General features: G+C 38.7%; 1 protein-coding gene across 9 annotated transcripts; it reads right to left on the bottom strand.

Annotated features, from left to right (window-relative positions):
• Nucleotides 1–305: 305 nt before the first annotated feature.
• Nucleotides 306–13,896, bottom strand: slf2 (SMC5-SMC6 complex localization factor 2). Of its 9 annotated transcripts, XR_009242243.1 has the most exons (22): nucleotides 10,322–10,508; nucleotides 8,114–8,625; nucleotides 7,747–7,989; nucleotides 7,414–7,459; nucleotides 6,095–7,329; nucleotides 5,879–5,958; nucleotides 5,663–5,776; nucleotides 5,380–5,547; nucleotides 4,692–4,797; nucleotides 4,524–4,611; nucleotides 4,292–4,433; nucleotides 3,996–4,086; nucleotides 3,685–3,861; nucleotides 3,445–3,539; nucleotides 3,243–3,330; nucleotides 2,591–2,713; nucleotides 2,399–2,476; nucleotides 2,203–2,289; nucleotides 2,063–2,120; nucleotides 1,736–1,952; nucleotides 1,388–1,460; nucleotides 306–1,255 (listed from the first exon to the last, which is right to left on the bottom strand). XR_009242243.1 is itself a non-coding variant. In XM_058651482.1 (21 exons), the coding sequence occupies exons 1-21, from the start codon at nucleotides 10,437–10,439 to the stop codon at nucleotides 1,242–1,244; spliced, it is 3,561 nt and encodes a 1,186-aa protein (XP_058507465.1). In that variant the 5' UTR covers nucleotides 10,440–10,477; the 3' UTR covers nucleotides 306–1,241. The 9 variants fall into 9 exon arrangements, 8 of the variants coding, with proteins under 8 accessions (XP_058507465.1, XP_058507466.1, XP_058507468.1 ...); XM_058651482.1 differs by lacking the exons at nucleotides 1,736–1,952; nucleotides 2,063–2,120 and having other exon boundaries at nucleotides 6,095–6,357; nucleotides 6,475–7,329; nucleotides 10,322–10,477; XM_058651483.1 differs by lacking the exons at nucleotides 1,736–1,952; nucleotides 2,063–2,120; nucleotides 10,322–10,508 and adding an exon at nucleotides 13,701–13,896.
• Nucleotides 13,897–15,114: the final 1,218 nt, after the last annotated feature.

Below are 15,114 nucleotides of genomic sequence, written 5' to 3'. Positions count from 1 at the left end.
CCATTCATTGAAGTTTATGCTCATTTGCAACCGAGAGATATATCACATTTAATCTAAACCCAGCCAATTTAATGCCTAATTGCTCAAGTGATTTAATTTAAAAACACGCTTTAATTTAAACCATATCCTATTTCTGTTTAGGCTCCAAATCACAAAAACACTTGCAGAATCATTGACTATGTTCACATTACAAGGCAGAAGTGTCTCATAACATGTTTTTCCATCTTTATATTTATGGATTGTGTGCAGAAGCCTCATTATAGCATATGAGTGAACAATGTCATACATTTCAGACACAATTTACTTAGAATTTGTAAATAAAGTTTATTTTCTGTATTTCAAAATAGTTTAATAACTGAAAAACACATGCACAATCAACACAAGAGTAAATATTACAATAAAACAAAACATTATGTACAAGAACAATATTGACAATTTAAAGGCCTTTTTCACTGAAAAAATTTAAAGGAACCTGTAGGAAATTGATTGCTGAACTAATTCTGTTTCAGAACTTTATGGTACAGTGTGATGCGGCTTCCTAGAAATATTTTAATAGAACCGAGACCATTAATATTATTAGAAACGCCTCATCTGTTTTTCCTGCAATGACAAGTATAACTTTAATTACTGTAGGAAACAAACAAGTAATAGTTCAGTAAAGCACTGACTAGCGGCCGCTGTATTGCAAATCCAGCAGAATATTGGCATAAATAACCAACTTGTTAATGATATTTAAATCACAGACACTGCCATCACTGCCAAATTAAGAAACAACATTTAGGATCAAGGTATCAAATATTTAACTTACTGGGCTAAAAAAAAAAAAGCACAATACCATATGTATGGTACATTCTGTAAATTACTTGGTCATTTAAAAGCAAAAGACTACATATAGAACCTGTACTTAAAGGCCCAGTGTGTAATTTGTGCGTATATGGAGAGTTTATTGGCAGAATTAAATATACGGTTTGTATATAAACACATTAAAGCAGAAGCAAAATATGAAATCAAAAAACGACATCCTCCGTTGTATGTAAAGGCCTCAGTGTGGTCAGCAGTGGAAGTGGAGGAGCCCTCTGTTGCATTTCGCAGTCTCTAATTCTTACACACTGGGCCTTTAATCTTCTAGAACAATTGCCTCTTCTGCCGTCCACTGGATTTTGTCCTCTTCCATCTGGACATCCTCTTCATCGTCCCTATCCATATGCCATCCTCTTCTCGGCTACTGAGGTTGCCAGTGATCATACAGCAGACCCTAAGGGATGAAAATACATCAATGCAAAGAAGTGAGAAGAGAATCATAATCCTAACTTTTCAGAAACAGGACTGGCATTTAGTGACTAGTGTATAATCCGAGACAAAAGGGTAAAAAACAACAAATATTTACATGAATAGAAGGGCTTGGTCTTCTGAAGCATATTCTGCCACTTGATGTCAATTCTGGAAACTAAATCCTTTACCTGGCAAGATGAGACAAAGGTTGAGATTAACAAATTTACTCAGAAAACAGAGGGGAGTTTAAATAAACCCTGCCAACAGGTGCATCCTGGAGCAAAGCCAGTATATCAGAAAGCAGTATAAAGTTTTACGTCAAATGAGAAGGAAAATTGAGGTTTTGGGAGTTTTGTGAAAAAGCAATAATAGTGTAGTATATCATATAAATGACCTCCAGCTGCACTCTCTTTTGCAAACAAAGAGAAACTAGTAAAGTATTTGGATTGATTTAGATATTGACCATAGAGATAGGGTGAGAATGAAAGCTCAGTCATTTGGAAGGGGTTAGAGAAGAGCCGCTGCTCCTCCACATGAGGAGCCAGATGAGGTGGAAGAACCAGGACTCGCTGGAGACTGTCTCTCGGCTGGCCTGGGAACAGCTCAGGACAGCCCAGGAAGAACCAGACAAAGTGGCAGGGGAGAGGGAAGTCTGGGCTTCTCTGCTCAAGCTACTGACCCTGATATTGGACAAGTGGTAATTTAGAGGATTATTGATCCAAAAACCAAAAGACACCATCACAAAATATTTTATTGTTTCCAATATGTCGTCATTGATGTTCTTAACAACCTTAATCACCAGGCTTGATCTTCAAAGTTTTCCTCCCTCCCTTCCTGACTGACTGACGCTAAAACATGACACCAGAAACACCATGTCTAGATCAACAGCACAACACACACACACACACACACACACACAGATATGCTCACCTTGCTTCGGTACAGACATTTCTCACTCTCCCTGATGTCACACTTAACATGTACATCCAGGTCAGAGTACAGACACAGCAGCTGGTCCTGAGAGCCAAAAGTAAAAAAAAGAAAAAAAAGAAAGAAGAGAAGCTCAATATTAACACACAAGAAACAAGACCAGGAAGAAGAGAAAATAATTTAGGACAAGTCATACGTTCTGATGGGCTGGGAAAGACTGAAAGTTGGAAGCCTCATTTGTCAATGTCAGCAGGCTATAGCAGAGGTAGTAGGACTGAAACATATAAAAAATTAATTCACAAAACGATGAATGCCAACAAAAACAGACAAATCTAAAATTGTATTTAATAAGGGATATTTTGTAGCTTAAGGTATTGACTTTTCTCACCTGTTGGTCTAGATAAGCCATATCCTCATCTTTATCTCTCCAACTCCGGCTGGAGGAGCTCAGCATTCCTTGAATAATGGTGGAAGGTTGCATAGCGGGCAAATATGGCCTCAGCGCAGAGAGCTACAAACCACATTTATTAATCATTAATTAATCATCAACTATTTTGATGACAGATTCTTTCATAATTCAACCAAGTTCTCAGATTTTTCTGCTTCTTTAATGTGATTATTTTCTAGTGTCTTTGTTCCATATAACAAAGAAATAAAAAAAAAAACATTTGTGGACAAAACAAGATGTTTGGGAACCTCATCATTTTGAGGTTGGGGAAACACTGATCAACATTTTATGGACCAAACAATTCATCGATTAATCAAGAAAATAATCACTATTCGTTATTTGGAGCCCTACTCGAGTCATATGTAGACAGCCAACAAAAGGGATTTGTCAAAGCCTGGAAAAACAAATAATCCAGTCACAGATGAGATCTATTTTGCATCTTAACCTGTAGCAGTTGAACTGTAAAGGCTATTATATTCTAAACAATTTCTGACAAATGGTAAACAAGTCTCAGTGCAGATATTCACTGTTGAGACCAGAAACCCCAAAAATATTGTCCTTATGAGGCCTGAGATGGACTGTAAGAGGTTACCTGAAACTCTTCTTCTGTAGGCCTGTATGTGCTTTTTCCATTCAACAGTTTAGAAATCATAGACAGACTCAGATGTTGGCGCAGTTGCCTGGAGAAATAAGAGACATTAAGCCACAATACATGTTAAAAACAAAAACACTGCAATAAATACAAATAGTTCAGAAAGCAATGGTAAGAAAAGGAGGAAAAAAACAAGACATACTTTCCACGTTTGTTGTCAGGCAGCTGCTGAATGAGCAGACACATGTTGTGGTGGTCATCTGTCAGATCAGTAAGGGCCAGACAGATTCTGGGCAGCTAAATAGATTTTATACAGTCATATAGTTAGAAATTCACAAGAGGAAACAGCACGTAAAGCTTAGTTTCATCATGAATGACATAGTGAGTACAATATCATAAACACACTAATGATTATATAAAATGACCCGTGTCATGCACTCACCATAGATTTCCAGTCCCTGAAGTTGTTGAGAATTTTATATAGAAGAGGGAAGATTTCCACACTGGGCTGGAGGATGAGCTGAGTGTCAAGGCTCACTCTTTCCAACACAGAGAGCAGCAAAAGCAGCTCATCGTCGCTGTATGCTCGTGGACACAGGCCCATACAGAGAGACAGATACTGCAGATAAGGACACGGCGGAAAAAGAAAAAAAACAAGTCATGAATAATATTGAATTTGCCAAACTCTAACTTACTTTAAGTCAAGAGACATGGTTTCCAAAAGACATCTAACCATTTCCCTTAGTGTCTCACCTTCAATATGGTGCTGTAGTTGTGTTCAGGAACAGTTTTCTGTTCCTTGTTATGGGAAGGACTTTCACTTTTATATATGTAAACATCCTCCCTGCAGAGAGACACACAGAAATTCAACAGCATGAAACTAAACATACATACATACAGTAAATTCATTTGGAATAGGCCAAAAACTCCAAAAATCAGTGGGCCCTGCAACAATCTAACATTTAAACTTTAATACCTATTAAAATAATACTAGATGTCGGCTATATGCTTAAACAAAGGGAATGAAAATTCACAATGATGCTACTTACAGCAAATCTCCTTCTGTGAATTGAGGCTGCAGATTTTCAAAAGGGAAGAGGGAAACAAATGGAACTCCCATGTTCAGCAGGACCAGTGTCACATCGGCCAAACTGGGGACCCACACTTTAAACTGCTGGCTTTCACTTTCCACTGAGAAAAAATATTAACACAGGTAAAAAAAAAAAAACATGTTAAAATGTCTAAAGAACTAAATATCACAAGCGTAGAGGGAATACTTACCTATCTGACACGCAGCAGTGCAGGCGATGTCACGGAGGACCTCGAGTATCTTTTCGGATATCAGCCTCTCCGTGTGGACCGACATCATCTGACAACATCAACAATGAGTTTAACTGCTTAAATATTAGGACAAGCATCTCTGCTAATACGCTGTTATAGGGAGCCTACCTTGAACAGGAAGCGGCTGACTTGAGTTGGACAAGGCGATTGACAGTCGTACGCCTCTTGAAACAACCCCATGGTCACATGTGATCTCAGCTGAGCTGGACTGGACCTGGGGAATGGAAGTGAAGGAAGAAAGACAAGTGGAATTAAATACACAACAAATCCAACTGTCAAACGTGCTGGGTGGATGGAGTTAATAACACAGGGAAGTGTGGAGGTTATTAAGTTATTTAGTACTGGTATACTGGATGTTCTTAAATATTCCCTGATGTTTTCATATTTTTTTGTGGCAGTCCACCACATTGTAATTTATCCCACCACCATTGTTACATAATGTACCCATTTTTTGCATTTCTCGTAATGACATAATTAATCTCTAACGTGGTGTTTTAGTCTGTTTAGCTACATGCTATCATTGATTTTTACCAATCATATAGACAGTCATGTTCTTTTAGTTAGTCTTTAGAAAACTTAAAAGGAGCTCAACCATTGTTCCTTTGATTACTTTAATTTCCCCCACTGTGATCTGCTGTGCGAAGACACCACAAATGTTCACGTCACGTTTGGCTAATCCAACATAACAGCTCAGAGGGTCACCATAAAGATAAACTATAGTACCCATAACAAATGTAGTCTTCTATTGATAGGGTACAGTCTATTGCTCTAAATATTAACTGTACAGACAGCTTACCAAAGAAGAGTTTTTTGTGCCATCCCCTGTGGCTTGACCATGTATTTTCTTAGCTGCAGTGTGTCCTGGTTGAATATCTGACCAAACTTCTCCAGGTTGAACACCGCTTCTCCTGGAGGAACTTCCCTGAGTCCATCTGACATCAATGTGTAGCGTTGCACAAATTCCCTAGTTGAAAAAGGGGCAAAGAAAACACATAAATGCCACTTAAAAGGAACTGCTGTAAAAGGACTTTGTCCTGGTGATGAGGTACAATGTATCAATGCTCTCCTAAATGCCATACTGCTGTTCACTGGTGATGGCCTCCTCTTGTTGCTCCTGGTCCTCCTCAAATTTGGCTATTCTCAGCAGGTCCTCTTTGCACATCAACAGAAGCTGCTCCTCACTCTTTTTAGCTCTGATAGCAAAAAAAAAAGAAAGAATGTGGAGAAAGTGAACTCCTCCTCTGAACAGCTACTAAAGACCAGATTAAAAGGGTAAAGGGTGTAAAAATGTATACTTTTTATTGGTGTTGATTTCCTTCAGCAGTAGATCAAGGTTGTTTTTGTAGAGACCTGGCTTTGTAGGGGAAGACAATCGCTGTGGTAGGAAACACGAAAGGTGACACTTGACATACAAATGGAGGCAGTTAAGATTGTCTGGCAGTTTAGCCAAGCAAGTTGGTTAATGGACATTCACAACATTATTACATAATTAAGACACGTTAGGAACTTACAGCACGTAACCGCATGCTATGATTTCCAGGTGTACTTGGCTCTGAAAAGGCTCCCTTCTCTGGTGTATCTGGAGGCTTGGTAACCGACTCAATCATCTCCTGCAAGGAAAGCAGCTGCTCTTCTTCACTGCTCTGAGAGCTCTGGGCTAAACCCACATCTAACTCAAAGCTGAAGTCTAGGTCAAGTTCTACAGACTCAATATCGGCAGAATCTTCTTCATTTGTCTTTTTTCCATTCCTTTCACCTGTCTCCTTCTTCACTTCTGTGAAATGAAACATCTCTTTAGAGGCAGTGGTGCCCGTCACTGAAGTCACATTGTGAGCGAGGAGAGTCGTGTGTTCCTCTTCAGATTTAACACTCGTGCCCTGAAGTTGCCTACCTGAAATGGTGATGGGTTCACTGTCTTTAGAGCGAGAAGGAATGTTTTCAAGTTTTATCCTCTCTAAAGTTACAGAAGGCAATTGGAATTGTATGTTACCTACTGAATAAGGGACTTTGGTGTCTTCTGCATTAGTAAAGCCCCTTACTGTGGAGTTCTGAGTTTTTTGACATGAGGATCCAGTAACTCGAGTACTGGATCTAACGGATGTAGTGGATGAACAGCTTTTCTCTGGCATGGTAGACTTAATGGTTGATCCAGCTCTCTCAGGTTTTGCCGTTTTATGTGCAGGGCTGACTAAATAGGAAATGGGATCAGGGGTAAAGAGATAATCTGTGTAATTAGGCATCACACCATGTCTTCGTAGGCGGCCAGTTTTATTCAGTTCAACCTGAGAACCTGAATTTAACTTTGAGGATGATTTGGACGCAATGCTCATCTTGGTCCTTGGAGTCTTCACTTGTAGAACTGAGGTACTGTGCGTATGAGGCAAACTACTCGTGACCTTGGGGGAGAATAAAGTGCTACATTTAGTCTTTCTAACAGGTTCCACTTCTGTTTTTCTCAAACATCCATCAGCAGGCATTTCAGATAATCTGATCTTGATGATCTGATCCTGAGAGGAAGTTATATATGCCTTCCTTATGTAATGTTTGGAATCGTCATCCTGTGCATCAGTGTCAACCAGATGTGACGACTGGCCACATACTGGCTCTGTACACAGGTGGCTGTCTGTGGTTTTCTGTTGCAGTTTAAAGTCCGAAGAACACTTCAATGAAGACACTAATGATGGGCTGGTCGAGTTGTCCTCAGAGTCCCTTCGCCTCTTCAATGACGAGCAATGCGAGTCCTCTGCTGAGAAAATACTATGCGTTATTTCACCAAATCATGTAAGTCACATCAAAAAATGGTAAGTAATTTGAACTTTGAAAATATTACCTGGAGTTGACTTTACACTTGAAGGTACTCGTTTATATTGCTGGTCCTACAATAAAATAAAAGTGATCCCTTAGCAGGAGAATTTTCAACAGCAATCCATGTTATCACAATATTATAAAATAAATATCAGTAAATTTTAACCCTAAGTAACCCATCAACTAGCTGTAGGCTAAAGCCATTCATAACTACTAAGAAAGAAGGTATACAGCAGCTCAACACAGCAATACACTATATCATACTACAATAAACAAACGTTAAGACTTGAATCTGAAACCACAATCACAGCATCTATGTTAGTGGAATAAATTCATCACACTTTCTGAACAATTCTACCTGGTCAGGGCGTGCAGGGCTGTGCATCATAGGTACACCAACATCACTTCTTCTGTCAGAAGACCGTCTACTCAGAGGATATTTGCAGTAACTTGGGGGGCAATGGCAGTTCCCAGGACTCTGGGGCTCACAGTACGAGGGTTGCTGTGGATAAACTTCTTCAGCTGCTCTCTCTGGTGGGCTCACATGAGGCCTGTGCTGCTGGGGAGTAAATAAGAAACTTCTAAAATCACTAGGTTGAGTCTGTAAGATTAAATGGTAAAAGCCACAAGAATTCAGCGATACATTATTGCTGTAGTACAGGTCAAAAAGTAGATGCTTTAAGAAAGCTTTACTGATGGACACATTAAAAAACAAAAAACAATACCTTGTTTGAGTCTTGATTTATCGCAGTTACATTCTTGCTTCCTGAAAAACACAAGGTGTCCTTGGGTTTGGTTACTTGATCTCTCCTCATGTGAAAAGACGAGGTACTGTAGTTGCTTACATCCCTCATGCACTTAGGGGAGATGTAATGGAAGTCAGTGGGAGGCCGGGACTGTTGCCCATCTACTGAGGCACGAATGTTAGACTGGTTGAATGGAACATTATGTGAGGAGTAGAAAGGCCCTGGGTGTTGACCAGAGTTCCGTGTTGCACAAAGTCTTTCCCTTGAACAGTGACTGGACAGAAGTGCTGGGGTTCCAATGTTAGCTGGGCTGTCCATTATACAGATTGGTTCCAAGGAAATAGTTAAGTGTTCTGATCTGTGACACAGCTCAGGACTTTGAAGTGGTAACTTTCTCCTGGGTGGTGGATGATACGGCTCATTCGGGATGTGGGGCGGCTTCATTGGAGTCTCCTGGTGTAGGGAATGATGCTGAAGTGCAAGGACTTCCCCTAAAACAGAGGAGCAACATGACAAAATGTAACACAGAAGTTTTTCTCAGGTGCAAAAACAAAATATCTCTGGCTTATATTCCATCACTACACATAAATACTTACGGTTGACTGCAGGCGATATAATTGGGTTTAGTTAGTGTTGCGTCAAGGGTCAAAAGCATTTAGTTGTGATGGTTAAGGTCTGAGTGTCTTCACTAAGAATGCAAAACAAGAATGTGTGTGTGTGCACGAGAGAGAGAGATGTGCTGCTGTCTACACATGCCATCCTATGTCTGATTTACAAAGGTCTTTTCATATTACTAATTTTACAAATGACCATTTATGATTTTTTAAATCACAATTTGGATTTTTAAATTACTTATTATCTTCAGATTATCAAAATACATATATAAATTTCAAATGACAAAATGTATGTACTGTTCAAACAAAGAAGGCATTATCATATGATGTTCAGAAAGTAGTACTGGTATAGCGCTGCAACTAGCGATTATTTCTAATAAATCGTCAATTAATCGGTCTATCATTTTTTAGATATTAGAAGTACTAGAGTACTTGTCAGTGTTTCAAAACCTAGAAATGGTAAGGTTCTCAAAAGTCTTGTTTTGTTCACAAACCACAAAATGATTCTGTTTAAATGTGTAGTGGCAAACGTACACTTAATTCCAAAGCCACCGAAAGTCATTAGCTGTAGGCAGGCTCTATGGGCTTGACTCGTAGGCACTGTTTTAATTCCTCAATCACCAAGGCAAGAAAGAGTCATGTGAAGAGTTTGCACATACATTTCTACTTGCCAACTTGTACATCCAAGTTAGATTTCTACCCACATGCATCCAAGCTTCTTTAGGATCCACAAAACATAGAACTATTCCTTTGATGTTCCAGGTCATGAATGATGACGTATTGATTTGACAGTAATATAACGAAATATAGCGTGACCTGATGTTAGGTTACGCTATATTGCTGTTAAACCATCATGGGAATATTTCTGTGTTGTTGAGTGTAATTTGTAAATTAAAATAGTCAACTGTTGGCCTTAAACCTTCGATTAAATATCTTGCAAGGAAAGGAACGTGGCTTTTTGGACCTTCTGATGTCATTTCAAGATAAAAGGTCACAAAGCCACGTTCCTTTCCTTGCAAGATATCTAATCAAAGGTTTAAGGCCAACGGTTAACTACTTTAACCGTTTACAAATTACACTGTAACAAGTAATCCTGCACTAATCATTTAAACTAACCCTAAACTAAATTAGCTCAATACTGGCTCCTACAAAATGATTTCTTTGTTATATGGAGCAAAGAAACAACAAAGTATTCACATGAAAAATTATCACTTGTTTTAATTATTAAAAAAATTAAGCAAATTAACAGCGGTTGCCTTTCACTTTTGAATCGACCACATGAAAATAAAGCATGTTAAATTTGTCTCCGGCTAATCCACAAAGTCCTGATCCTTTTTCTATAACCAGCCATTTTTAAGGTTGCAGCGAGCGATAAAGTTGACCCTTCTGTCCAATCTCCCACTCTTCCTGCCACTGTCTCACCACGTTGTCCTTATAGACTAACACATCCGTCCTTTCCTAGACAAACCAATAGATCTACCATTTCCCTAGTCAATGCTTCGTTAAATACTATATTCATAAATATTAAATTACAGTCAAACCTGTATAAGCAACATAATAAATATCCTCACACCTTTCAGGTAGCTCTCAGTCACAGGATAGTTGACAAACCACGATTGAAACATTTTAACTTGAAGATGTGTATTTAAAATACAGTTGACAATGCAGAGCCAGTGGTTAGGTATATACATGGTGTTGCCTTTGAGGTGTGTTCTATCGACTATGATGTGATCTTTTTGTTTTATTGTATGTTTTATTTATTGTTTTGTCTATTAGGTCATATGTTTCTATATTTTGTTTTATTTATCTCTGGTGCATAGCTGTTGTTGTTTTTAAAGAAATAATGGAAGATAAAGATTTTTTTTTTTTTAAATAAATTAAAAAAACAATGGTTGGAAATGCTGACCATCATCTGAAATTATTATGGAAAAGTTCAAAGCAGGGGCTATGATGTGCAACAATCAGCAGGAACACTCAACATTCCCGTTACTGTTACAATACACAGTGTTTTGGTTTGAGAAAGTGCAACATTTGGCCTGCAATTTTGTTTTTTCTTTCCCTTTCTGAAGAGACCTACATCTGACAAATTATCATAAGATAGTTCAGTGTTTGAAGTTGCTTTAAAAAAAACTATAAAAACATTGCATGATGCTACTACGATAATTCACAATGACAAAAAAAAATTTTTTAAACTCCTACACACATGCATTGAGGTCATTGTGACTGAACAACTTGAGAGAAAAAGTGATTCAAAATATGTTAATTTGAAAAATGTCACAAACTTGGTACTATGGTGTAGTACTGTTTGACTAAAGAGCAAAATGTTACTCTAATAACCCAGCAGTTTCAGGCTAGTTCAAAGCACAGTCAAGGACAAGGACAGGGAGGGGAAGGAAATGCAACATTTTATACAAGAACACTTAGAAGGAAATGCAACATTTTATACAAGAACTTATGCACTTATCACTGCTTGCTCACTGAGTGAAAACAGTTTCCTACTCATTCTGTCCTTGGACAGAGATCCAGCACCAAGACATTTCAGTCATAACAATTTAGCAATTGTTCAACAAGGGTTTGCGAGCATATATGACATGTGAATCCATATGTGGAATAAAAGAATACATATTTCCAATGTCTTCACAAAAATGCTTACATTTTACTTTCATTTACTGATAAAAAAAACGGCATGTAAATGTACACAGTTCAATTCACTACAAACTACTGTCCAAAACTCAAATATTATATTAATAACACACATAGGATTTCTAGTATGATTACATTAGAGCTCAACCTATAAACCCCAGAACACTGTCAGCAATAATGAAAATGTTGATTTTACAAACTTGATATGATGGCGTTTTCAAATGTCTTTTGTTTCCAAAATTATTAACCATTCATCGTTGCAGCTCTAGCTCAAATCACTAATCAACATCCTTTTGTGTTATGAATGCTGTGAGGTCGGGGACCTCAGAAACAGACTGTTAGGTTAGTTGTCCCAGCAGAGCCCAACTACTCAGACAGTCTCTGCTCTGACACTGATGGCACTTTCATGATTCAAAAACATCAAAGCCAAAGGGACCCACCTTTACTCCCCAAACACATGTGTCCTGCAAGACGAACTGACATTTGTATCACAACAGCCTGACAACTATAACATTATTTAGTCAGTCAGTCATCATCTACCGCTTTATCCTCTGCCAGAGGGTCGCGGGGGGTGCTGTGCCAATCTCAGCTACATCGGGCGATAGGCGGGGTACACCCTGGACAGTTCGCCAGTCCATCGCAGGGCCACACACAGATAGAGACAAACAACCATTCACTCTCACACTCACTCCTATGGTCAATTTGGAGTGTCCAATTTACCTATCCCCACATTGCATGTTTTTGGACTGTGGGAGGAAGCCGGAGTACCCGGAGAGAACCCACGCACACACGGGGAGAACATGCAAACTCCATGCAGAAAGGCCCTTGCTCCAACCGGGGCTCGAACCTGGGTCTTCTCGCTGCAAGGCGAGAGTGCTAACCAAAGGTTCTATGTGTTGTGAGTTCAGAGATTCAGAGTCTTAGTGTTGCCTTTCATCTTGAATGCTTGACTTGATACCAGAGGCTTTCTTCTCTGACCTGTGGTATGAACAAGACACTTTCTCACAGAATGGCACTCACTGGATGATATTTATTCTCTTTTTCGCACCATTCTATGTGAACCCTGAAGATGGTTGAGAGGGACTGTCTGGCAATGTCAAAGTCACTTGACTGTCCTAATCTGATACTCAGTTTGAACTTCAGCAGGTCATCACAACAAGCAGTCTTGTACTTGAGTGTGTTTAGAGTTGAGAATTTTAGAGTTGTTTTAAATGTATTTAAATGTGACATTTTTATAAACATATGTTGCACTAATAGGACTGTACCCATTTCTGTGGTACAGCGATTTTTCAGCTTCTGAGATGGGAATATTTTCTGGTTTATTTTGCTCTATATAAAAAAAAAAATAATTAAAACAGACTTTGGTTTGTGGACAAAACAAGACCATGATCCCATGATCCCATGTTCAGACCGGATTCGCGACACAGCCTTTGTGCGTAGAGTTTGCATGTTCTCCGTGTGTGCGTGAGTTGGGGACTAGGCAAATTGGATAGTGACTGTAGGTGTGAGTGTGCGAGTGAATGCTTGCTTGTCTCTATGTGGCCCTGTGATTGACTGGTGACCTGACTAGGGTGTACCCCGCCTTTTGCCCCATGTCAGCTGGGATTGGCACCTGCACCCCACACGACCCTCATATGGAGGATAAAGCAGTAGAAGATGAGTGAGTTAATGAATTTAACACGTTGAGGTTTGGGAAACCAACATTTTATGGACCAAACAAGTACTCGAATTGACAGTTATTTCCACGTTTATGGAAATAACTGTTAGTGGCCGGTCAGTAACTTCTATTCTATTAAAGGAGACTGAGAAGAAGAAGAAGAAGAAGAGGAAAGGAGATTTACAGCACTATTTACGAGTACAGCTCGAGGCGTTATTTACCGCAACCGACAGAAACTTCACACCTGACGCCTATCACAACATGTTAGTACGTAATTAATTTAAAGACACAAACATTGTCTTTTAACTGTTCCAACGGCAAATATCAATTGCAAACGAACTAACAACACCGTACCTACGCTGAATACTAGCAAACGTAGTGCTTTGTTGACATAAGTTGCCTCCCCATACATACACACACACACGCGCGCACACACACACTGCTGTTAGTTTTATCCTCCTTTTTAACTACACAACTTTGATGATATAAGCGGTGAATAAAGTGTCATATTCTAACAAAGTGCTAACTGCAAATGAATAATACTACTGTCTGAGCCGTTGTATCAGGAAGTGTTTTGTTTAGCTAACCGGCTAACACGCTTTTACAGCTTTAGCGTCAGGAGTATGAAGAGTGTCCGTGTGTGCTCTCTTACCGAGTGCTCATTTGAGTTTCTGAAGGTTTTCTTATTTTCCGCAGTCAGTGGACTTCCCATAACCGTACACAGTGAAAATATCATCGGCGCTACAGATACAACGTTCGAATCCCCCAGTTGAACCCCCTCCCGCCTGTGACTGGACCGACCATATTTAGACGAAAAGAATTGTGGGACTTGGAGTCCATGGAGGGCTTCTTCTATTGGCAGTAGTTAGCAATTTACCGCCACCTACTGAACTGGAATATACGGAAGAGGATTAGGGTCATATGTAAAAAAAAAAATAAAAATTTAAAATAGAAATTTAAAAGAGAGATTTTAGTCAGAATTGGGAGATTTAAATTCTGAGATTTAAGTCAGGCTTCTGAGCTTAAAGTCAGAATTCTGAGAATAAAGATTAAAGTCATAGTTCGGAGATTAAAGTCAGAGAATAAAGATTAAAGTCAGAGTTCTGAGATTAAAGTCAGAATTCTGGCTTTCATATTTTGTTTCCAAAAAAAATTTCACACATGGCCCTAATCCTCTTCTGTAGTAATGCGGTTCAGGAAATTTGGGAGGAAAAAAACAGACTACTACTAACACTAGTAGATATAACGCTTGCATTAAAGGGGGCTTTTGCTCTTTAGCCATTTTGAGAGGTCACAATTGGAAAATGAATAACACTGGTGTAAATAATCACATTAATGATGGATGAGTTCTATTTATTTTTCTCGGGTTTCAGGGCACAGGCTGTTCCATTGTCACACTGTCCAGACATACATGTACATTAACTGAAAAAAGCCGTCATTACATGACCAGTAGCACATGTGCTTTTCCAACTAAAACATGTCAAACAGATTAGAAACGTCCTCTGATGTCTTTCTCTGTAGATTCTCCAAAGTAAAATTAAGATTCTCTTTTTGAGTGAGCTACCCTTCTCTCTGTTCTTTCCTTGTCTTCTTTAAATTTTAATGCAATCTATAAATACATGTTTGTCAGAGTATTACAGCACATACATTATCTAGTGGGATGTATATATTTCAATATTCAAATTTAAATTTTCAGTTTTTATTGTCTGTGACTTCATGGAATATCCTCCTGTTCCTTTCCCTCTATTTCATATACAGGAACCCAAAGAAAGGAAAGTTCCAGTTCTGCGTCTAAATTGAGAAGCAAAAGAAACACAGTAGTGTGTAATAAATTAATCCCTGTCTGCAAATGATTTTTTGGATCCAATGCAGCGTAAGAGTGCAGGTAAACTGTCAGAAGCAATGGTTTAAAATACCTCCTTCTAACTACTTTTTATTATTTTAATTATTTTAGTTCCCTTTTTAATTCTTGCATGTTTTTAATTGGTATTTTCCTGCTTTGATTTATGTTTCATGAATTCGTTTTCTATCATGCGTCTGTAATGTAATTATTTTCTGAAGCACTT

The sequence above is a fragment of the Solea solea genome, chromosome 15 (assembly GCF_958295425.1).
Source record: "Solea solea chromosome 15, fSolSol10.1, whole genome shotgun sequence".
Classification (NCBI taxonomy): domain Eukaryota; kingdom Metazoa; phylum Chordata; class Actinopteri; order Pleuronectiformes; family Soleidae; genus Solea; species Solea solea.
This window is presented reverse-complemented; position numbering and strand designations above follow the sequence as displayed.

What these genes read in the sequence shown, in the direction of transcription:
- slf2 (XM_058651478.1), bottom strand. Translation starts at nt 10,439, where the DNA reads ATGTATATACCTAACCACTGGCTCTGCATTGTCAACTGTATTTTAAAT. An exon ending in CTACAGAAGAAGAGTTTCAG is followed by an intron (nt 2,714 to 3,242) that starts GTAACCTCTTAC and finishes TGTGGTTTGTAG; the next exon opens with CTCTCTGCGCTGAGGCCATA. An exon ending in TGGCTTATCTAGACCAACAG is followed by an intron (nt 2,477 to 2,590) that starts GTGAGAAAAGTC and finishes TATATGTTTCAG; the next exon opens with TCCTACTACCTCTGCTATAG.